General features: G+C 42.8%; 1 protein-coding gene across 2 annotated transcripts; it reads right to left on the bottom strand.

The window, feature by feature from the left end:
- Positions 1-10,228: 10,228 nt before the first annotated feature.
- Positions 10,229-22,037, bottom strand: CDH26 (cadherin 26). Of its 2 annotated transcripts, XM_023939806.2 has the most exons (16): positions 21,837-22,037; positions 19,978-20,055; positions 19,770-19,892; positions 19,185-19,346; positions 18,081-18,228; positions 17,274-17,440; positions 16,947-17,075; positions 15,692-15,877; positions 15,205-15,473; positions 14,940-15,082; positions 14,477-14,710; positions 13,733-13,960; positions 13,038-13,162; positions 12,560-12,634; positions 12,204-12,287; positions 10,229-11,568 (listed from the first exon to the last, which is right to left on the bottom strand). In XM_023939806.2, the coding sequence occupies exons 1-16, from the start codon at positions 21,999-22,001 to the stop codon at positions 11,377-11,379; spliced, it is 2,508 nt and encodes an 835-aa protein (XP_023795574.2). In that variant the 5' UTR covers positions 22,002-22,037; the 3' UTR covers positions 10,229-11,376. The 2 variants fall into 2 exon arrangements, with proteins under 2 accessions (XP_023795574.2, XP_086708947.1); XM_086852821.1 differs by lacking the exon at positions 19,978-20,055 and having other exon boundaries at positions 21,837-22,019.
- Between the last annotated feature and the right edge of the window lie 1,208 nt (positions 22,038-23,245).

Below are 23,245 nucleotides of genomic sequence, written 5' to 3'. Positions count from 1 at the left end.
CATTTCTGTGCCAAAAGGAGCTTGGCATGACCTCTCTGATGGGTGGGACAGGACAAAGGGATTCCAGTCAAAAGGCAGAAATGCTGAAGTTCCACTAAAAGCAAAACAAATCCAAGAAAGGAATCCCACGCAGTCCATTGTGCTTTGAATTTCACTCCAGCAGGAGATTAGAGGCTGAAAATGTGCTTCAGATGACTACACAGAAAACTTTGCAACTGTTCTGCAAGAGGGATTTGACTGTAAGCAAAAAGGTACAGAACTCTCAACTTGCTTAGAGACAGTGAACATAGAAATAATAATAATATGACTTTTTTTATTTCAGAGAGCTTCAGTTCAGCTAGTTGGCAACAAAAAATTAAGCAAGTGAAATTAAAAAGTAAAAACAGTTCAAGGTCAAAGGATTTTGCAAGTGATGAGCTGACACTGGAGTTATGTATATTGATCAGCAACTCATGAACAAAGGATTTAGGCTGGATCTATACTTTATTGCAAACCTTTCTTTCAAACTATTAGATTTTTGTGTTTATAGACCAGATTTGTAATTTAAGGGAAGGATTTGGGAGCCTAAAGGATGTAAGCACTCAGCTGTTTATGAAGTTCAATGGCATTTGAGTGTCTGACTCCCTCAGGCTCTAGTCTGAATTCGTAACTTATTGACAATAGTTTTTCAGCTCAGGAAGCACAAAATGGTTGCCCTTTACAGTAACAGAATATTTGCTTCATAGCCATAACAATAATCTAGTCTGACTTCCAGGGACTGTTTTGTGGTCACAATCAGGATGAGTAATCAAATGCATCTCAATGGAAAACTCAGCTCTGTGGATATGGCCATGATGACTTTAATACAGATTTACAGTCACAAGCTTCTGCCTAAAAGATATCATCTCTTCCAGTTTCTCACATCCAAAAAAACTTTTTACTCCTGCCTGCTCCCTGACCACATCTCTCCAGCAGACCTTCAGCACAGCCAGAAATGCTTCCTCAGCATCTCTAACCTGGGCCTGATCCAAGGCTTTATTCCCAGCTCTGTCTCCCCAGGAGTTGGTTTGATTCCAGAAATCGCCCCAGTCCATCATCTCAGTGCTGCTGTCCAGCTCTGAGAGCCTAAATTACACCTTAAGACATAAACCCAAGAGCTGGGAGTGATGTAGACGGATCTGCAGTGCTGGGGGAAGATTCAGTTTGATTTGTGGGATTTATGGGTAGATTGTACATCTGCATGTGCACAAAATGCTGTGTTCCTTTGCAAGGGAGAACAAACAGGGCTGAGAGACACATCCTGCTGCCCTGAGAGTCGGGCTGGCCACAGGGAGGGAACTGATGCCTGCTTTATGAGTTTTCATTTTAGATAAAGGATATTCAAGCTCGTAGCTGTCACTGCATAACATCTCCTGACTGCTAAAATATCTGTTATAAAGTGCAAAGAGACAAGGAAATGGGAAGGCTTTGCAATGGGGCCAAAACAAGGATGGATGTAGCTCTGATGAGAGCATTTAATAATGTCTCTGAGCCTACAAACTGTGATTACTGCTTGTCTGAGAGTGCGAGGAGGGAAATTCTAAGGCAAAGTTAATTTACATCTTAAAATAGTTTCCTCTTAAAAGACACACCATGGTAACAAAATTTCAGTATTGTAATGATTAATGTCACCACGTTGCACCGACTCTACTGCCTCATAATTAAATGGAAGGTATTCAGTTGTATAGCACTTGAATATGGAAATGGCTTATATATTAACTCATTCACCTTGCAATTTCTTGACCTATTTTTCATTTTTAGAGGCAAATAATGATGGAATGTATACTGTAGCACAAACTGAAAACAATCCCTGAGTTGTCCTGGGGGAAGGAGAGACACTGTTGCTACTGGCTGTGCAAAAGCCTTTCTTGAGCATTAAAAAAAATCCCAATAATGATGTTCCTTTGCCATGTTAAAACCACCTACATTGAAAGATCTTGGGATTTTAAATCAGTAGATGTGTGTGTTTGGGTTTTTCACCTGTTTCTGTGAATGTCTCACTCTGATGTTTGCCAGTCTCTTGCATAAACTATTTGAATGCCTAAAGTTACCCATCCAAGTTCCACATGATACTGAAATAAATCTCGATTTTTCAACTCCCACACTCTCCATTCAAGTCAAGCACAGGATTGTTTCACCCTCATCATGGTCTTGTTAGCAAATATCCAGCAACCTCTTAGCAAGGTGTCACTTTTCCTCCTCATTTCCTATAAAACTGGCTTCTCTACATGAAAGCACAGACTATAAATAATACTGGATCTTTAAAATGCATATCCTGATGAATATCTTGATGAATATCTTGATGAATATTTATTCAGCACATTAAAAATACCATCCATGCCTGGCTTTCATTTGGCTCATAAACCTGAATATTGCAAAAAACCTAAAGACAATATTTATTCAACACATCAGCACAGCATCAGTTGAGGAAACTTCATTTTTCTGTTTAGGATAAGTGCACACTTCCTATTACTGCCCTGTCAAAACACTTCAGAATCTCTGGAAGTATTTCTTTGAGGCAGGAAGGACAGTTCCCATTTCACAGCTGGAGAGATGTAATAGACAGATTTATGACATTTAATTTCCACTAATTCCAGTGGAGGTAGATGCTGAATAGTTTATTAAAATCCGGCTGCATGTCACTAGCCCAGGGCCACAGAGGAGTCTCACACAGGGTGATTTTCAGAGCTGGGGATCAGTTGTGCTGGTACACAAACCTTCCTGATTTTCCCCTCATGCTGAGGGCACTTTATTTTAAATACCATAGCTGGGTGCATACAGCAGCATTAGCTTAGATTCTCAGTTCAGTCTGGAGCCAAACCTTCCCCATTATCCATCATACCACAGTGGTTTTTGCTCTCTCACTCTGCTTTGGAGCCACCTGGATCTTCAAGCAAGAAAACTGAATTCATTTCTTAATTACTGGCCTTGGCAGAGCTTCCCAGCTCCTGTGATGGATGCATGCTCCAATTACCTTTTCCTGTCCTCTTGGAACAAGATGCAAACACAAACTGTCTCCTGCACCTGAGATCCTGATTTTCTTGGGAGGGGCCAGTGCTGTGTCTGGAGAGGGATTCTGCAGCTCTGCTCTTCCATGCATGAGGCAGTGATGTCTGTGTTTGCAATTACAGCCTGCCCATGACAGGGCTCTGCTAACAAGCATTTAACCCCTCCAGTTTTAGCATTGAGTCATCCCTGAATTCTTTCTCCTTGCTTATTCCAATTGTGATTTGAGGACATACTTCTTTCTACTGTGATTTCTGAGCATCTCTGCATAAGGAGCTGCCCAGATTCTACAGTCCAGACTTTCTCATCCTCCAAGATCTTTGGGAAAGTTAAGCCTTGTTTTTTTTCCCAATTCCATGTGTCTCCTTTTGAACATAAACTTTTCAAAACATCCTCTCTTCAACAAGACGTGGTTCCTGCTGTGTCCTGGTCACAGTCAGGGATGCTCTGACCAAGAAATGTCTGAGGGCCCATCCTCTCCATTTGCTTCATTCCATCACTCTGGCTTTGCCAGAATCATCCCTGATTTTCCCTAAAATAACAAAAAGAAGAATCAGCCACTGGAGTGGGAATTTTTTTCCACTGTAGATGGAAATAGGACTTCACTTGTCACCACTGCTTTCAAATGAATTTCTAAACGAAAAAATCCTTTTACATTGTCAGTACTGAGACACGGGGATGGCAGGTTCTGTTGGTTTGCCATCAGTTACAGCCTGTGTCAGCAGCTTTGCAGGATCCAGGATACACTCCTGGATCTACCCTAAAAGCCATTTCTTTATGTTGCCTTTCTGCTAGGAGCAACTGTGAGTGCCAGTGCCTTGTAATATGTTTGCTATTTTTTTTCCATATAAAATTCTGTAACATGCTCTACAAGATTTGTTGGTGCAGCTTCCACAATCACCTTGTATTCTTTTCCTTATCTCTCCCAAATGCAATTCAATTAAGTAGTCTGGTGGTGTTTGTATTAATCTAAGCAGCATTCTTGGCAAGGTGGCAAGCTGAACTGGACTGAGATTTTGTGGGTTTATGATAGTCCTGGCTATAGCTGACGGTTTTTAAACAAAATGAAAACAGAAACATGGATGCTCTTAAACATGAGATTCCTATCTCTGGCTATGGAGAAGCTATTCTGGGCAAGAAGCAAATATTACAGGATAAAAAAAAACCAAACCAGCCTTTCACAGATATCCTGCAAAATATGTCCAAAAAAATTTCAAAAGCACAAACAGTAGTTCTGTGTCTGTTACTGCTTTTCTTGCAGAAGCATCCTGAAGCCCTAATTAAGGACTAAAATCTCTTCTTTCAGGCTCTGTCAAGGACTAAAAATGCCACCTGCCCACACAATCCATGGATAAGATTCACTGAACTTTGATGGAGATCAGGAAGGATGATGAACTGGTGATCTTCAGTTCTGAAAGAAATAGGCAAGTTTAGTATTTTTTCTTCTCTTTTATATTAATGTGCTCATCCCCCCTAATCCTAGACATGGTACCTTTATCACTTCCTTGTAATTAAGTCAGAATTTAGAACTGTGATGCTCGCCTTGCCAGCTGTTTACAAATCCCCCTACATCACTGAGCTGATTTGCAATAACTCTTCTAACTCAGCTCTTGCCCTTTCACGAGGAGAGGTTTCAACTATGACATTCTGTGGCACCTTGCAAATGCCTAGGGAAAAACAAAAAGTGAATGCAAAGTCTATCGAGATCACTTTCAGCATTTGCATTTTCAGGGTTTGACCCCAGGTCCAAGGAAGGGTTTCTTGTTTAATTGCATTTCTCTGTGGTTTCACTTCTGGACGATAACCTCAGTGTGACAGGCAGCAGATTTCAAGTTAGGAAATTTCAGATTAACCCCAAGCACATTTATATCATCAGGAACTGCAGTTTGACACTGTCAAATGTCCCCCTGAGCCATGAATTAGGTATTTTGAAACACTGAACGAAGAAAGGGAAACTGATCTTGAATTTTTGTTTCTTTTATGAAGTAACCATTTCCATAGTGTGCAGAGCATCCATTCTGTTTATGGGATTGATAGGTTTGAATAGTGAAAATATTTATCAGAATATGTAAAATGCTCATCTAGAAAGTTACATATTGAAGGCCAGATGCAAATATTAATTCCATCTCTGTTCTTGAAAGTGTTCATTTGTTGGTTTTAAAGGATTTTCTACCATGTCCTCTATACTTTCAGAAATTCTTTGAATAAAACCCTTTGGAAAAGCAAACAGGATGGAATAAGGTAGACAGAGGACAATGCTGAAATATTTCTTACCAGTCATTGCTGTGTCTCTTCTTCATAAAAAAACAGTGGACAAATAGAAAGTTTTCTATATAAAGGAGATAGCTTAAGGGGGGAAAATCAGAATATCTGCTTAAGATTTTCATATTGGCCTCCTCCCAGTCCTTTTCCTCAGTGCTGCTCTATAGCTGTTAAGTGACCCTTTCCTTGTGTGATGCTGATGAGGAAAGGACTTTTTCTCGAGAAAAAAACCCTCCTCTCCACTGACCATATCAAAATCCACATTTTGAAAGTAGATTTGTTTTCAAATAGGGTATTAATAATCCTTCCTTGGTTTAACTCCTTGGTACTGAGAGGTCGATAACTGGCCTGCTTATGCCATCTCCTGGGTAATTACAGAACTGTCTCTACACAGGGAAAGCTTCTCTCAAGCAGCATTAATAATTATCAGTGCCTTGAAATAATTTGCTAATTGAATCCCTGAACTATTATTTTTTCTTATTTTACAGAATTTAGAACAATTTGAAAGCTACAGAATTATTAATAACATGTCATATTCAACTATTATACATAATCAGTAGATTTTACCAGAAAGGTCTTTGTAACTGCAGTCCCCACAATACTGATATATCTAGTGAAGTTGTGTTTAAAAAAAAAGAAATACTTTTTTGTACTGATATTTTGCTAATGGGAGCTCCAGTTTCTCAAAAGACTGGGGTTTAATCTCTTGGGGACGATCAGAAAGAAGGAACAAATGTTAGCTGTGTCACAAAATATTTTACTGGAAATAACTGCTGTGGGACACTCCATTTCTGATGCAAGTAGAAAAAGAACCTACAGAGAGTAGATGATGTTGTATGAGTTTCTGGAAATTTCAGCTTTGCTGTTCTAGTCATTTGTTTCATCATTCCTGCCAAGTCTCACATTGGGTCATTATACCTGTCCAGGGAACAGGGAAAAAGGCTGAAGGGCCTTCACTGTCTTCTGGAACCTCGTTTTGCTTCATTTTCCCTAGAATAGAATGGTTTTCTTGCAAGCTGGGTTTTACTGCAGCATCTTCGGTGGGAGAGGTGGCACAGGCAGAGAAGAGAAAATGGTGGGATTTATCCTTCAGAGTAAAAAATACTTTGTGAAATTGAGTTTCAGTTCACACCTCACAGAGTAACTGGAACTAGCTGATTCCTACAAGTGTTAGGGAAAACGAAGTGGGCATCTGAAATATCAAATATTCACGTTTATTCAGTGCCTTCTGTTTTTTGAGAAATGTCCCTAAGAACTGTGCATTCAGGATAGAATTCAGTAATTACAGTAGACCTTGAGAGTTTTGTTATTCCAGGCACCAAGGAGGGGTCCTGGGCAGGCCCAGGTCATTGGGCCATGTTTCTCTAACAGGAGCAGATGTTTCTATTGTGAAGGCTTCTCACCACTTTTGGAAAGTATGAAATAATGGGAGTGCAGAGCAGAAGCAGTGCAAGGAAGGGATGTTCAGCACCTGCTCGACTGCACTTTGCATGTGCCTTCCCTCAATTTTCCCCAATCACCATTTTTCTCTCCAAGAGCTATTACAGGCTGAAAAGGAAAGCCATTGTAATGGCATAAATCTCTCATTTTTCTCAGTTGTCAGCATCAGCACATGTTAAAAAAAGGAAAAGCCTATTTCCAGTTTCTTTGAAGGTGATCACGGCCTTTGAACTCAGTTGGGAAACTTTGCCACTACCACAAGAGCTAGGAGTGTGTGTTCCGAGCTCATTCCCAGAAAACCTTGAGAGAAGCCTCCACCTTGGTCTGGGGGGGTTTAAATACTAATCTAACACTCTGCTACTAAGTGTTTAATTATTAGGATTGTGAAATACAACAACACCTAAGGCACTAATAGGAGGAACTAATTATAACCCTCTCAGCATGTGGTTTCCCCTTCACTTATAAAATCTCTTGTCATTTATCTGTCCTTTAAGTGACTTCTTGTAATTCCTTAATAAGGACAAATGGATCTTTTAGAGGGAAGAAAATGACCCCAAACTGGCAGAGAAAGATTTGATTAAAACTCATACTCCTTCTGTGGCAGCCCAAAGATCCCAGGGGATCCCATTGCTCAGCAGAGTAGAGGAAATAGCAGAGGGAAAAGCTTTCTGTCTGAGACAAAAAGACTTTATCGCTGATGTGCTGACATCCCCTCTCTGTAGGACCAGCCTGTGATCAGTGTCTCTTGTTTCCTTTAAAACTCCGTGTCAGAACTTTGGTTCCAGCCTGATTAATTTCCCCTTTACTGATTGTGTGTCATTTGCTTTTAAGTAAGTTCTTTATAAACGAGGCAAAACAAAGACAGAGATGAAGATTGTGCGGAGATAAACATTTGTGCTGCTCGGACTCCCACTGGCTTGGGCACAGCAGGGGCCAGAAGTAATGGGGGCTCGCAGGAGTCCTGATTAGAGCTCTCACTGTGAACAGGTAATTGAAACACTACAGCAGTGGGAAAACAGCAAGCCATGGAGGTGCTTAGTTTAAAGCCATGGAGGTGCTTAGTTTAAAGCCAGAAGGAGCCCGAGGCTCCTCACAGTGCCTGTGCCAGCGGGACTGAGCCAAGCCCGGGCTGGGGCCGTGGATAACGCACAGCTGGGGCCGTGGATAATGCACAGCTGGGGCCGTGGATAACGCACAGCTGGGGCCGTGGATAATGCACAGCTGGGGCCGTGGATAATGCACAGCTGGGGCTGTGGATAACGCACAGCTGGGGCCGTGGATAAAGCACAGCTGGGGCCGTGGATAATGCACAGCTGGGGCCATGGATAATGCACAGCTGGGGCCGTGGATAACGCACAGCTGGGGCCGTGGATAACGCACAGCTGGCTGCGCACAGAGCTCGGGGCTGGGCCTGTAGGCACTGATCGAGTCCTCTGCCTGCCTTGGGGATGGAGAGCACAAGCAGAGGGGCCTTGGGAAGAATCCTGGCACCTGCCTGCGCTAAAGGACAAATCCACAGCCCAGGTTTGCTTTGGTGTGCATCCAGCAGGGACAGAGCATCAACCTCCAGGTAAAGCTGTGGAAGCTCCCTTGGTGATGGGACACTGATGGTTCCTCACACCCTGTGGACAGGGCAGCAGCAGCCAGGCCCAACCTGTGAGCAGCCTGGGGCAGGCACCATGGCAAGATTCAGAGCGAGGTGTGGCATGAGTAAACCTGCTGCCCCCGACTCTTCCCTCTTGGTTTGTCTCCTGGTGTTGCCTCACATGGTTGAGACATTCACTGAGCAGCTGCCTGCAATAGTGCCTTCAAAGTGTGATTGCCTCAAATGTGTGATGTAGGGGAGAAATGAATTGGTTCATGCCTCATTTTCACTTCTTAGTTATAATTGTTCCTCATGAAAGCCTCTAAATAAACCTTTTTGATTGTAGTAGTTTGTTAGTGAAGCTGTTCCTCACCAGCCTGGGCCTCCCTTCTGCCAAAATCCTCTAAAAACTTAGTGGTGTCTCAAGCAGAAGTTCCTAGTTTTTAAAACAATGGGAGATAATAATCTCATTAAAGTTTCCTTCACTCCCCTTTGAGGAAAAATGTCATCTCAAACCTAATGCACAGATGGAGAAAGAAGTAATTGTCATATGGAGCTAACACACATACCTACAACCCAGACTTAGTGCTGGAGTTCTTTGCGGTGTTCCAGATCCCTCCAGTTGATGTATGACAGATTTCCTGTCCCTGTGTTGGCAACAGGATTCATAACAGCTTTCAGTTTGAGTTTCATAACAGTTTGAGTGGTTATTTGGGTGTTTGTACCATGTTTTGTCATGCCTACATAAAAGTATTCAGTGATTGTTAACAGAAGTTCAAGTGTCAAATCACTAAATTACTGACTGCAAATGCTTAGTGGAAAAAAAAAGAGGAATATTTTTGGCCAGGTACTTGGATAAATGAAAGGGCTTGGTGGGAATTGTGAATATAATGATACTTCAGTTATTACAGTGACAAAAGGGGATTCTGAGCATCCAGATCTGTTCTACAAGTCTCTTTCTGATTGCAGAAGCTGACTTAGAATTGCTGTACATCTGTCCTTTATCTGTAAAATGAAGGGTTTAATTATTTGCTGTTTCCACCACTGTTGGCTCCCAGACTGCAGAGATTTTGTACTGGTTTGATATGACCACAGCAGAGCACATTTCCCTCAGGTCTGCTCAAAAGGAATGGGCTAAGAGCTGCTGCAAGTGTCAAAATCTTTGGTGAAAGGCAGGATTCTTGTGCAGCAGCATTGGTAAGTGCCACTCTTTAGCTTGCCACAGCTTTGTGTGACTGTGGTCAACCAAGCAGCTCCTTCAGCCTAAATTTCTGCTGTTTAAAGTGTAAGCATTGCATCATTATGTCACAATGGTGCTGGGAAGCTGTGTTAGCTTAGTGTGTGCAAGTCTTCAGATTCCTGAAGCTGAGATACTGAATGTTCCCACCTGTGTGGGCACAGGGTATGCAACTGTGAGATCCTCCAGGGAACATTCTCATTTCCCAGGAAATAGGGTTCCATTAAAACACGTTTCTTAGTCCCATGCAAGAGGGAACTTTACCAACATTAGCAACTGTGGGTCTGATCACATCACACACACAGGCATGGTGTGCTCCAAACCCACCATGAGGAAACACACAGAACACTTCCATGATTATTTTCAGCCTTGTGCAATTTTCAGAAGAAAATTTCAGAGGAGCATAACTCTAGCCTTACCAATATGGTTATCATCTGCAATAAAAATGTCACCTCAGGTATTAGCAGTGCTGCTGAATCACTGGCCTGACTTGAAGTCTCCCATCTGGAATTATAAGGACAGTTTACCACAGGAGTGATTTATTGTGTAAACAGATCTTGCTGCTGGCATTTAGGACAACGTGGCTGCCTGCCACTCAGCCACATTCTTTTATCACACTTGACTAAAGTTCCCAGCCTGGAATTATTAATATTAATTAATATTAATATTATTAATATTAATAATATCTGAGCAAAAGCATAATTTATTAAGTAAACTTTGAAACACAAAAACAATGTCTTAACTCCCAGACTTAGTACTTGCCTTGGGCAAAGCATTTTTCTTTCAGCACAAAACTGTAATAGAACAGGAGTAAGATTTGTAACTAATTCCACCACTTCCTGCATGTATAACTTACCTAATGGCAGAACACAATCTCCTGAGCTGTTCTTCCCTCATTTCTGCATTGTAAGACCAACAGCCTTCGTGCCATAACTGAGCAGAGTTCAATGTCAGACATGTCCTAACCTCAAAATTTAAAAATAACACATCTGTGGTTTCCTGATAGGGAAATTTGATACCATCCCTTTTTTATCATTTCATCTGTTTTATCAGCAGTGCTTGAGGAAACCCACGAGTTTCCCCCTCAGAGGCACTTGTGGCTAATTTAGAGCAGGAAGTTATTTCATTGAAAGGAATAACCTTGTCTGACAACAATTTCTTAGCATTTAGGGTATTATTTACAGCAGTGCCATGATACCAACAGCCAGCAGATGCCAGCACACACACGAACACCAAAAGTGCCTCTTTCATGCTAAAGGAGGGATGGTGCAGAGCTGTCTAAGGGCATGAACTCGGAGGAGAAATGAACTTTCTCTTCGATGTTTCATTGTCATGTATAAGGATATAAAATATGGCACTGTACTAAACTTAATCTTGGATTTAAAGAGGCTACTTACTGGAGAAAGGACTATACACTGGTCTAGCAGGTAATTTCCTTCTCTCTTCAAAACTGACTTATTTCCATATGGAACTCGGTCTGGAAATTCAAACCAATTTCAAGCTGATCTAGTTTGTTTTGGTTTTTTTTAACTTTGCATATCAAAATGAGGATCCTTGATATCAGATCTTTTACTTGTGTCAGTGTGCACAAATATGCCAAAATCGCCCCCTCACCCCTGCACAGTGGACCCTGGAGACACAGCAGGTTTTTGGCTGCCCATGTGAAACAGTGCAGGCAGGAAGGATGAAAGGCCAGGTGCTCATGCTGCAAACACTGCAATGCCTTCAGGTACAGATGGTCCTTTTTTCCTGAAATTGTCACTGCTCCTGCCAGAAGCCTTTGCAGCACCATAGTCACAGCCTTCTGACATTAACTGAGTGATGGAGATCACTTCTGACAGATCTCTTCCAGAGCACAAAACACTGGTCCCAGAGTGTTCAAGAAATCCTCAGGCAGGTCCTCACTGCTAATGGAGATGGAGCAGGGGGAGTTACTGGGCTCTAATTCTCCTTCCTCAGTGTATCTGCAAGGTTCACACATGTCCCCATAATCTTCCAGTGTGCTTTGGTAATACACTTTCTAAAGAAGGGGAGAAACAATGCAAGTCAGCACAAAAGCTCCTACTGCCCTTTTGTAAATTAAAGGAAATTATGGCATGCAAATCAGGCAAGAATTTACAGGGAAGAATATGAGTCTTTCTCTGACAAGGAAACATTCTACAGAAAGTCTCAGCTGCCTAAGTTCCAGAGTCTGAACTTTCCCCAGGGTAAAAATGGGGCAGCAAAGGGCATTTGATCTGTCCTGAACCAAGAGCTGGCAAGTGACCTTGGCTGGTAGGGCCTGCAGTCTGGCCAAGGAGGGCAAAGGACAGGACTATAAACATGTAAGGTCAGACAGGGCAAGGCAAGAGGAATTTTAATTCCTGCCAGCACAGAAGTGCAAGAGCAGGTGACAAAACTCTAACCTTGCTCAAGTACAGGAAGCATTTTAGCCCCACTTCTCCAAACTGAAGGACAATTCAGTCAAGAAAAAAAATATATTTTCAACAAAGTCTTGAATGCTTTCCCATCAAATATATCCCTTGCTTCCAATTGCAATGCTTCAGAAGTGTGGGCTCAGAGCAGCTTGAACCAGAGCAGCTCTCCAGTTTTGCAAGCCCTTTCTCCTGTGCTTACAAAACTTGACACAGGAGGAGCTCACTGCTCATTTCTTACCTGAGCCAGTGCTCTGCCCACTGTCTGTATGAAGCAGTCCAAGTGTCTGGCTTGGGATGTCTCATACCCAGAGAAGCAGCCATTCTGGAAGACAGACACCCTATCTCAGGTGTGACCAGCATAAAGCCACCTTCCGACATTTCTTTCATTTAAAAATAACTCAAATTATCTTTCCCTCTGTTACATCCATTTCTTTTGTTCTGCCTTCTTCAGTTACTCCAACAAGTGACAGTTATTTTCTAATTGAATGATATTGCATTATTCTTCCCACTCATATTAACACCAGACCTAATTTCCAGGATACCACTTCCCTTGGTATAAAAAAAGGACATTTTCATCAAGAGCCAGGCAGTTACCTCAGCAATCACTTCTTTTCCAGCCTCCACAGACACAGGTGTTGGAGTGGCACTGTGTGTTATATCCAGCCCAGCCTGCACACAGGGGGAGGGATGGTGTTAATAAGGAACTGAACTAAGTGTGAAGGATCACACCTCTGCAGACTATTCCATTTTCTCATTTACTCCCTTGTTGCACACACCAGGATGTGTGTGCAGTAGAGTGGCAGGAGGTGCTGTGCTTCCTCACCAGGCGGATTCACTGGCAGGATGAGGCACCTGGAAAGGTCCTGCTGATACTGAAAAGGGCAGGAGTGGTAACAGTCTGTCACCAGAGTGGCATCATCCAGACCATGCAGAGCACAGCTCCCCAGACAGGCTTAGTGGCAAATTTTGCTCAGTAGCAAAACCAGAGGAAACATAATTAAAGAGATGATCTGTAGCACATTCAGCCACACAGCACTGGTGGGGTAGTGTGGATATATGCTGTCACTCTCACCTCAGAAAAAGCACTTCTGCTCTCTTCATTGTAGGTGATTAAAGTCTGTTCACCTTCCTGGGGTGGAGCAATGGCTTTGCTTTTAGCCCCTGACCAGTAACACCGGCAAAGCATAATGCTGGATACTGTAAAGGACAAAGGGAAAGGAGAAATGGGCACTGGGAATAGATGGGTTTGGCTCAAAACAGTGGGAGAGGTTCCCAGCCCACTTCCAAAGGAGCTCCCTTGGGAAACCCCAGCAATGCAGCTGTGGAGGTGGAATTCATGGTCAGAGTGCTGGGACTGAGCAGGCAGACAGAGTAAATCATGCACAGGTGACATGAGAACAACACTCAGATAATCTATTAATCTTTCTTCAGCAAAGGAATCAGCAGTTCTTCTCTCCAGCATTAACCAACATGAGCTGGTGCTGAGAAATCAGCTCTAGAATAAGTTTTACCTGCATGGGAGAATTTCATTACTTTCAGTTTGCCAGGACACAGAAAATGTCAAAAAAGTCAAGTATTCAATGCAAATAAAAATACTTGTGATGTTGCACTAGAGTTTAGCTTAATGACAATTTACATTTGCCAGTGATCCTCTACATGCAAAATAATCATGATTTTAGTAGATTTGAGCTCAGGAGCTGCAATTGCAATGAGACCAAATGGGCAGATGACAGAGAACCTGCACGTCTAACTTAGGAGGTTGCTTACCCAGTAGTAATAAGAAAGCCATCAGTATTATCACAATGGCACCACTTCCAAGTCCCACTCCTGCTGGTAGAACTGGTGAATATTTACATGTGTGTCCATCTGCACAAAAGCAGAGCCTGATGTGCTGGTTCTGCCTTCTGGAAAATCCTTGCCTGTCCTGAATAATGATGGGCACCAAGTAGCTGCCTTGTGGGAGGCTTCTTAACATCAGAAGTTCAACTGACTGCCCTATAAAAACAAGTGAATCATTTCAAGACTCACAAAAAGAAGCCAAATATTCTACGGTCCCTTGTGTTGATAAAGGAAACTCATTTGCACCCCAGTTTCAAATAGTTTTTCCAGCCTTAATGCACCATAGTAAATAGGACTAAATTACATCCCACCTTATCACCTCACTGAGCCCTCAGGGCAGAGATCTGTCCCAGCCTGCCTGCACTCTGGCACAGCTCCCGATAGCCTCTGGAATTCTTTAGGTAGTTAATCAAGTGAAGAAGTGGTTCCTCAACTATCTTATCCCCCTTTCTGCAGTTTGAGCACATTGCTGCTGGTCCTGTCCTCAGCAGAGATGAAGAGCAATGTCACTTTTCACAAATTGCCATAAATTCATATTTTGACAGCTCTTCTTTCCCATCGTTTCAGTCTCACTGGGACTCATCAGCAACAAACCATAAAGGGAAGAGTGAAATAACCAGCAGGTCCACAACTGACAATAAACTCAGGAAGGAGACATAAGGAAGCGCTCACCAAAGTTCCTTCCTAATGTCCAGTTACGCTTCACATCTTCAGAGTCCTCAGCCAGCTCAAATGTAAATGGCCCTGAATGGGAATGGGCCAGAGCAGACTTGGCTTCTATAACGAGAGGTGTCCCTTCTGTTTTGTCACACACATCTAAAGCAGGAGCCACCAATGATGGCATATGATCATCAATGTCAGACAAGTAAAGCAGGATGGTGCCAGTACCAGTCTGTGGGGGCTTGCCTGGGCAGGAGCAAAAGAAACACAAACACATTCACAACTGGGCATTGACAAATGCCAGTCCTGTGGCAGGATCTGTCTGGTTTATCCTACCAGTCACACATAGCACAAGTTATAAACATTAGGGTGTTTTATTATCCATTAACCACTTTGTGTTGCTATCTCTTTATGTTCAACATGCATCTCATTTCACAGTCCAGACTGCCTGGATATTCTCTGACTGGCTGCTTACCATGATCAGTAGCATGAACAATAATTGTGTACACGCTGTTGTTCAAGAAGGAGGATTCTTGATCAAATTCTTTTGCCACAGTAAGGACACCAGAGTTCTCATCCACTCTCAGCCAACCATCTGGGTCATTGGCTAGTTCATATCTGAAAAAGAAAGGGAAAAATTACAGGTTATTGTTTTAAGTGCATTTTGGGTACCAAACTACACTTGCAAACCTCTTTATATCCCTAACCTATTTCTTAAGAGTTGGAACATTGCCACTTACTCTATCTTATTTGGCACATCATCTGGATATGTGGCAGGATACTTTCTAAATATCCTCCCAGGCTTCATTGAATCTTCCTTTTGGACAATAAGGATAGGAGGATGAAACCTTGGAGCACGTTGTGACTGTAAGACCTCGATGCTCACAGTGGTGTTAGTGGATTCCAGATCAGAGATCATCACAGTGCCATTTTTACACCAGAAGAAAGGTTCTTCATTTGCTGCAGAAATGACAAGTCTCATCTTGGGGTCACCTTCATAGCTGAGAGGCTGAAAACCCCAGACAAAAGCAGTTTAATTAGCAGATACGCCTTTTTAGGAGTTTCTTAGCAGTTAATTAGCAGTTATGACCTTTGTTTTGGCAGCCAGGCCTGTTACCTGGAATACACATGAGCTGAGCACAACTCAGCTGACTCTGAACCTCACAATCAGACAGGCCAAGTGACACATTGCCACGTTCAGCTTATCTACTGCTATTATCTCCTTACCTTGATAACATTCAAAATGCCTTCATTTGTGGCTGGATCTGTCTCCATGGTGAACTGCTCCTCCTCATTGCCCTTTACTATTTTGTATTTTGCTCTCCATGCTGGAGTGTTGGGAGAGTCTTTATCTTCCACCTGGAGCCTTAACACAGCTGGATGTTCTTCTCCTGCTGAAATCTGCAGATGGTACTAGGAAGGAAAATTAAGGAAATAAGGATTCATTCTATCTATCTATCTATCTATCTATCTATCTATCTATCTATCTAATCTCTTCACAATGGCCTAAGTTTTTGATGGTGCAATGTAGCCACCGACTTGTCTAACTAGAACTCCATGGACAGACTGAGAAATGTCAGTTAAATCACTTAAGGAGTGATGAGGTAGCAATAACATGTGATTTGTTTGTCTTTATTTCTTATAATAAATTGGTCACTGGTTGAGAGCTAAAAATTCAGATTCTTGCCTTATAATATACAAACAGCACTGTCCTTGCATCACAACTTTTAAAAAGGATTATACTCAGAGAGAGGGAATAAATCATAGCTGAGAGAAGGGCCAGGATTTTACTAGATAGGAGTTGATGACAAAGCACAGGCTACTTGTGTAAACCCATTTTTGCAGGTGATATAACATTATTCCCTCAGGTCTTTCAAACACCAGGTAGGAGACACTGGTGCAAGTGTTTGTTTTTGTAGGCGAGTTTGTACACACTGTTGTAACCCTGTTGCTGCTCTTCACAACCTCAAACATTTACACAGACCAGTACCTGACATGACTCAGCACTCTGAATACATGTGCTGGATTTGGCTGGGATGGTTTATACAGGTGGACTGTAAAATAATGAGCAGATTGTAATCATAGAATGGTTTGGGTTGGAAGGGACCCTAAAGGTGACCTTGTTCCAACCCTTGCCATGGGCAGGGACACCTCTCATGAGACCAGATCTGCTCTGGAACACTCCCAGGAGCAGAACACCCACCACTTCTCTGGGCAATCAGCACCTCAGCTGCCCAGATGTCAGAATAAGCTGGTCTGTCAACTTCCTTATGCTTCCAGTGATGCAGAAACCTTCTGGTGATGTACACAGAAAATTGACAAAGTTTAGCGCTTTAAGAGATACAGATCTCATTTGCACAAGTTTTGCCCTGATTCTGCAAGGGTCTGAGGGTTCCCATTTCCACTGCTGAGAGCATTTAGCAGTAGGAAGGACTGAACTGTACTTAGAAAGGCTCAGTGAAGTAATAATGTTTTCCCTTACATTATCACTAGTAAATACAGGGAGGTGATTGTTTGCATCTTCAACAGCGACAGCCACTGTTGCAGTAGATGACAGCTGGGGACTTCCATGGTCACTGGCTTTAATCAGAAGGTTGAAAGAGCTGGCAGTCTGAAAAACAGTAACAAGGAAGAAACTGGAACTGAAGAAGGACTGGAGAAACTGAAGCTTAGTGGAGAAACAGTTTGCACATTTTGCCAGCCACAGCTGGATTTGAGACTCTCCTGTGAGTCTCACTCCTGTGAGTGTTCACTGTGCAGTGAACATGTATCATGCATTAATGATGAGAAGATGCTAAATATACATCACCTTATAATCCAGGCATCCTGACAGAAATACTGATCCTGTGGTAGGATCAATGTGAAATGTGAGTCCATCTGGAGAGGGCATTTGCATACTTATAGAATAGGACACCTGTGAGTTCACAGTGCCCACTTCGTCTTTGTCCAGGGCTGTGACTTGGATAACTGGCTCATCTAGGATGAAGAATTGATGAGAAATTAATGGGAGTGTTTATTCTCAGTGTGTTCTCAGGCCTGTCTGCAGGTTCTTAAACACACAGCTCCTAAGAAAACCTACAGCTTCTCCTATGGCCATGGTTATCCCTGCACAGCCTGGCCACTATTTCATTTGGGTGGCAAATCTGCCCAGAGAACTGTTATATCACAGAATTACCACACCCCTGGATTTACATCATCAAAAACATGCACCATTTTTTCATGCCAGCTCCCAAGGAGTTGACACCACAGGTGTACACACCCAGACTAAGTCTCTGTGTTTCTGAGCAGTGTCTGACCACCTTCTGTGAAGCTGGGTGTATGTGCAGCTCCCAGATCCACAGCTGAGATCAGACTTGAGATTAAGTCTTGGCTTGAAGAAGAAACATGTCTGAAGTTTTTCCAGAATATCTCCAGTGATCTCCTAATGTACACTGAGGTTAATCAGACAAGAGGTTGAAATGTAGGAAACAGGAATATGTCCCTAAACTCACAAGTCTTTAAGTTAAAAGTAGAGAGAGGAACAGATTTAGTAGGAAAGGGATCATAACAATGAAGGAATTAGGAAGAGAACAGTCATACACAAACCAGCAGTAATCCTTGTTTGGGTGGCACTTACCTTTACTGTGGTTCTCTCTTACTGTAGTGCCATATTCTTCCATGGAAAACTCGGGTGCATTGTCATTGATATCTTTAACCTTTATCTTGAAAAATATAGGGCGGTCCAGCAGCTCACCAGATTTTCTGTTCTCAATATCAAAACGAATCTAAATGAGTAGCAAGACAGACATCAGGATGAACTGAACACCATTTAGATATCAGAACAGAACAAAAAAAAGACCTTCCATGTTGAAGCTGCTTCAGTCAAATTTGCTTAGCATTGGCTTTCAGTCACATTATTAAGTCATTATTTCACCTTACAAAAGTAGTAGATTCTTAATGGTCATCCTGGGCCTCAAACAGCATTTTTAAATGTAAAAAATGATTTTTACTAGAAATTGATTATTTGAAATGGCTGCCTAAAAGGCAAGATGTTGCACAGAAAAGCACATGGAAAACTATAATTTAGATACAGTTAATCCACAGAGACCCAAATAGAAATCATTACCGAATAAACATAAGGAGACCATGACGGAAAATTTTTTTCAGGAGGAAAACAAACCCACACTCCCATATTTCATTCATAAACTTGTTATCACATTTCTTTCATTGCACTTCCTGCTAGTGAGCATTTTTCTGCTTTTTAAGGGGAAACATATGCTTCCTCTTATGTAAAGTTACAGTAATAGAGCTTTGCAGCTCCCCCAGGATTACCCAGTTTTTGTAACACATGAATATCTGCTTGCATTCTCCTGATTAGGGGGTTGTGTTTACAACTCAGTGTTCTGGCCACTAGAGCTGGAACAGATTTTGAATTTCAGGACAGCATTTAAAGTTTTTAGGTTATGATCAGAAGTCATCCCAGAAAGATCGAAAAGAAGCGTGCAGACATTTGTGGAAGTTCAGACAAGCCACAGAGATTTATAATGAATAGTGATGTAGAAGTTAATTGGTCTCTGCTGAGCCAATTAATTTAGCAGTTATTTATAGGTGCCAGATAAGAAAAGCAAGTTATGAAAATACCCATTAACATTATTATAGGTGTGTCTCTTTCCTGTGAAGCATTTAGCCATGAGAGAACGATTAACCTTTGCAGACAGCTGGAAGTGTCCAGGTGTGTTACCTGGAAGGTTGGAGTCCTCTCCCTGTCGATGGTGCGATGGACGTACACGTGTCCATTGGCATCATCTTCTATGGAAAACAATCCAACCTCTGGAGCCTCATCCACCCCAGGTCCACTGATTAAATACTTCAGTGATGTGTTGTGTGATCTATTATTGAACAGCTTTTAAAGAGAGAAGTAGGATGGTGCAACGTGAGTAGGGAAGGTGGAACAGAAATACAAATAATTTAGGTCAATCCTCTTTCTGCCCCTCTCTCCTTTGCAGCTGGAGCCTCTTGGTCTCAGCCAAGCCCAGAGCTCCCTGTCTGCAGCACCACTGCACTCTTACAACTCCCACTCCATCATCTTCTTTCCCCTTACTGTCCTTGCAGCTTCCCACAGGAAAGACTAGTAAATCCCTCTCACCTCACAGTTCTGCCCATCTCTGTGGAAATTAGACAAGTTTGGATGAGTAAGTTTTCTAAAAGGTGCTTTTTAATGCACACTTCTTGCCCTCTGCTCCATGTGGTATTTTATTGTACAAGCTGAGGTGATGAATGCCTTGCTGAGCTTCAGGCAGGACTTTTCCTACAGGGTGGTTTGTACCTGTCCAGCATATCTGGGGAATGGTCCTTTGTCTTCCTCTTGAATATCAATGCTGGTGATAACCCAGGTTCTTTTTGTTCTCTTCAGAGGCTGCAGACTGTCTGACTGGTAAGAATCCATCCACTATTGGATAAAAAACAGGGTTTAATGTCCCAGTTTGCACAGTTAGCTGCTGTGTATCTGTTATTGTATAATACTGACTACTAACCTGAATACTCTTCCTTCTGATGGCTTGTCTTAAACTGAAATTTTCAATTTCATGAGAAAAACTGTCAGCAGCAGTAACCTTGTGAAAAGAAGAAAAGTGATTGTGACAAGTGTGGGTCACTAAAAAACTTGATGTGTTGTCTAGGAGGAATTTGTCTTCAAAGAAACATATTGATCCAGTTTTGACAGCATTGTATTGAATTGTATCTAACCCTTAACTCCACAAATACCATCACAAATATCATCCATCTCGTTCCAAATGAATGCCATGAGGGCTGTGAGAGCAATTCCTCTGGTCAGGTGATGCCAGACCCCATAAAAATGTTGTGTCCATGCAGATACCAGTCTTTGGTATCTTCTCTGTGGCTTTTCCTAAAACAAGTATCTCCAGTTTTTATTCACCTCTGTCTCTCTGCATCCACTGCTCCTTTAGACGTTGTCTGGTGCTGACAGGACATAAACTGTCTTTTGCAAAAAAAGAGCTCAATTGGGGGAGAATTTCAGAGTCTCAGGGGCTCTGTGGTGTGACTTTAAATGTTCCAAACACAGCTGATTTACCAGAAGGTGATCGCTGGACCAAAATCTCTAACTGAGATGAGTACAATAAATCACTGAGAAAATGGTGGCTACACCCAAATTGGCACAATTTGCCTTTTCATAAAAATGCAACCTTCCTGCCTAAGCTTCAAACACTGCTTTTCACTGGAAACCTTTCACCTCCAAGGACAGCACTGCAATGACACCATTGGTAACTTTCTCCTACCTTTCTCCTACTTCTCAACAATTTCCGTGAAAGTCTTGAGGTTTATTACAGAGAAACATTATCTAATGCTTCCACAAATGGAACAGATCTCTGCTTGCCCAGACATAGCCAAAGGTTTTTACCCTGTGACTTTATTCTGAGGAAACCAATTGCCTGTAAAACTATCATGGTTATAAACCTGCTGAGCCACAAATGGGGTTCACCAGCAATACCTTGGAGCTGTAAAGCTGCTTACACAGCTTTCTTTACAGGGAAAAGTTCTGTGATGTGAAAGCAGCAAGCAAGGCTGCCGTTGGGCACTTTTGAGTTGTCTTTGTTGGATTTGCTCCAGGTTCAGCCCTCCTGGACCCCCTGAATGAGCTGTTTTCCCCTTTTCTATGTGTAGTCATTTTTAATCAATTTGGAAGCTTTAACTGTGTATTTTCTGGCTTCCCCACTCTTCATGTTCACCTGCACGTCCTGGCTCAGGGTAGAGCTGTCTCCATTCCAGCCAGGGGCACTGCTAGAAAGGAATAACCCAGTGCAGGACCATGAATCCCACAAAAACACTCATGGAAACCCCACTGAATTCCTGGGGGATGATGGTGAAGGTGGCAGGGTCAGCACCAGGCACAAGTGTGCTCAGCCAGGTGTGAGCCCTGGTATTCCCAGCAGGATGAGCAGAAGGTCCCCAGCCCTGGAAAACCCTTCCCAGAGACCTGAGCCCAGGAGCTGGGGCAGAGGAACCGCCTGTTTCAGAGGCAGCAGCAGAGACAAACAGACTCACAGAGGGTTAGGGTGGGAAGGGACCACTGGAGATCATCTGGTCCAGCCCCCCTGCTCCAGCAGGTCCCCTCAAGAACACTACTCAGGGTTGTGTCCACAAGGATTCTGAGGGAATTCTCCAGGGAAGGAGACTCCATCACCCCTCCTGGCAGCCTGTTCCAGGCCCCATCACCCGAGTGATGTTTTCCTCGCGTTCAGGTGGAATGTTCTGGTGCCATCTCCTGCCCATTCCTCTGATCCTACTGCTCGGCACCCCAAGGAGATCCTGGCTCCATCCTCCTGCCGTGCCCCCATCAGCCGGACCCCCTGCCCAAATCCCAGCCCACACCCACCTGCAGGAGCAGCAGGATGATGAACAGCTCCAAGGGGCACAGCAGGACCATGGGGGACCTGAGAAGATCCTGCTGTGGGAGGTGGGAACATCCAGGTGCAGCAGAGCCAGGTCTGTGGAACGTTTCGTGATGGCTCCCTGCAGCCCAGGGCTTTTCCACCAGCATTTCCACCTGGGTCCAGCCCTGGGTGCAGCCCCAGAGGACCATGGGTATTTCCACCCCAGACAGAGTGAAAAAAACCTGAACTGTTGTTTCTGTCCAACTGAACTGGCTCCAAGCAAAGCTCAACCCTGTGGTGTTGGGTTGCTTCAGTCTGCATCTGCCACCTCCACACACAATAAATGGGTGCAATTTTATTGCTATTTTACAACTCACAGTAAACTCATCTTGATTCAACAGTTCCTTGGAAATGCCATTCCCTAATAACTTCACCATTGTTTGCTACGAATAAACACACAACTTTACTTTCAATAGGAGCTGGGTTTATGCCCAGGAGAGCTGCTTCTCTGTGGTTTCAGACTTTGAAAGGACAGCAAGTTCTGTCAAAGCTTATTTGAAAGCTGATATGTCCTATTCCACCCAAAAGCCACCACGCAAGGATGAGTTTCTGTATCTGGTGATGAACTTCTTACCCAGGGTGGGAAAAATATATTTTACATGAAACTACAATAAGGAAGTAGGAAATTGAAAATTAAAAAACAGAGAGTGGCAGAGAGCAGGGGGAAGGTTCTGGCTTCTGTGAAAACACCTCTTACAGCATTTTCCATTCTCCTGATTTGCTCTTACTGGGCACAAGATTTATTCTCTTTTAAATAATTTAGTGTTCTGGAAGTTGTGAAAGAAAGAATTATGGAAAAACTGATCTCCTGTTCAGGTGAGAAGAATTCTAGCAATAGAAGGCAGGTAGGATCTTCTCAAAATCATAGATAACAGCAACAGACTAAATAGCAGGGCAGGAAAGGAAGGCTTGGACAGCAGGAAAACCTCAAATAGCAGGAATGTTACGACTGTAAAATTGTTGTGTGGTATTTCACAAAGGAGCTTTGTAAAGCTTACTATAAATATTACAGAAATAGCAAAACAAAGGCATTTTTCAGCCAATAGAAAATAGAAAAATTCACTCTCCCTCCTTTTATTTTCCTTTGGATTAGCCCCAGCGGAGCGCATGAACATGCTGTGCATGAAATTAAATTATATCCTTTCCTGCAGGAAATGCAGGAATTATACCCAAATTATAAATTATAAATTAAAAAAAAATTATACCCAAACTGCAGGAAAAACTCAGTCAGGGTTTTGCTCCATTACCGGGAGACTCCATTCCGTACTCCGGGAAAAGTCCAGTCCGGGTTTTCCAGATTACCGGGAGACTCCATTCCGTACTCCGGAAAAAGTCCAGTCCGGGTTTTCCA

This window comes from Cyanistes caeruleus, chromosome 16 (assembly GCF_971803275.1).
Source record: "Cyanistes caeruleus chromosome 16, bCyaCae1.hap1.1, whole genome shotgun sequence".
In the NCBI taxonomy this organism is placed as follows: Eukaryota; Metazoa; Chordata; class Aves; order Passeriformes; family Paridae; genus Cyanistes; species Cyanistes caeruleus.
This window is presented reverse-complemented; position numbering and strand designations above follow the sequence as displayed.

Excerpts from the sequence above, each read along its gene's own strand:
- CDH26 (XM_023939806.2), bottom strand. The coding sequence starts at position 22,001 with ATGCTGGTGGAAAAGCCCTGGGCTGCAGGGAGCCATCACGAAACGTTC. Across the intron at positions 18,229-19,184 it reads AGAGGACTCCAACCTTCCAG|ATTCGTTTTGATATTGAGAA; the intron begins GTAACACACCTG and ends CTACTCATTTAG. Across the intron at positions 17,076-17,273 it reads CAGGATGCCTGGATTATAAG|ACTGCCAGCTCTTTCAACCT; the intron begins GTGATGTATATT and ends ACTGTTTTTCAG.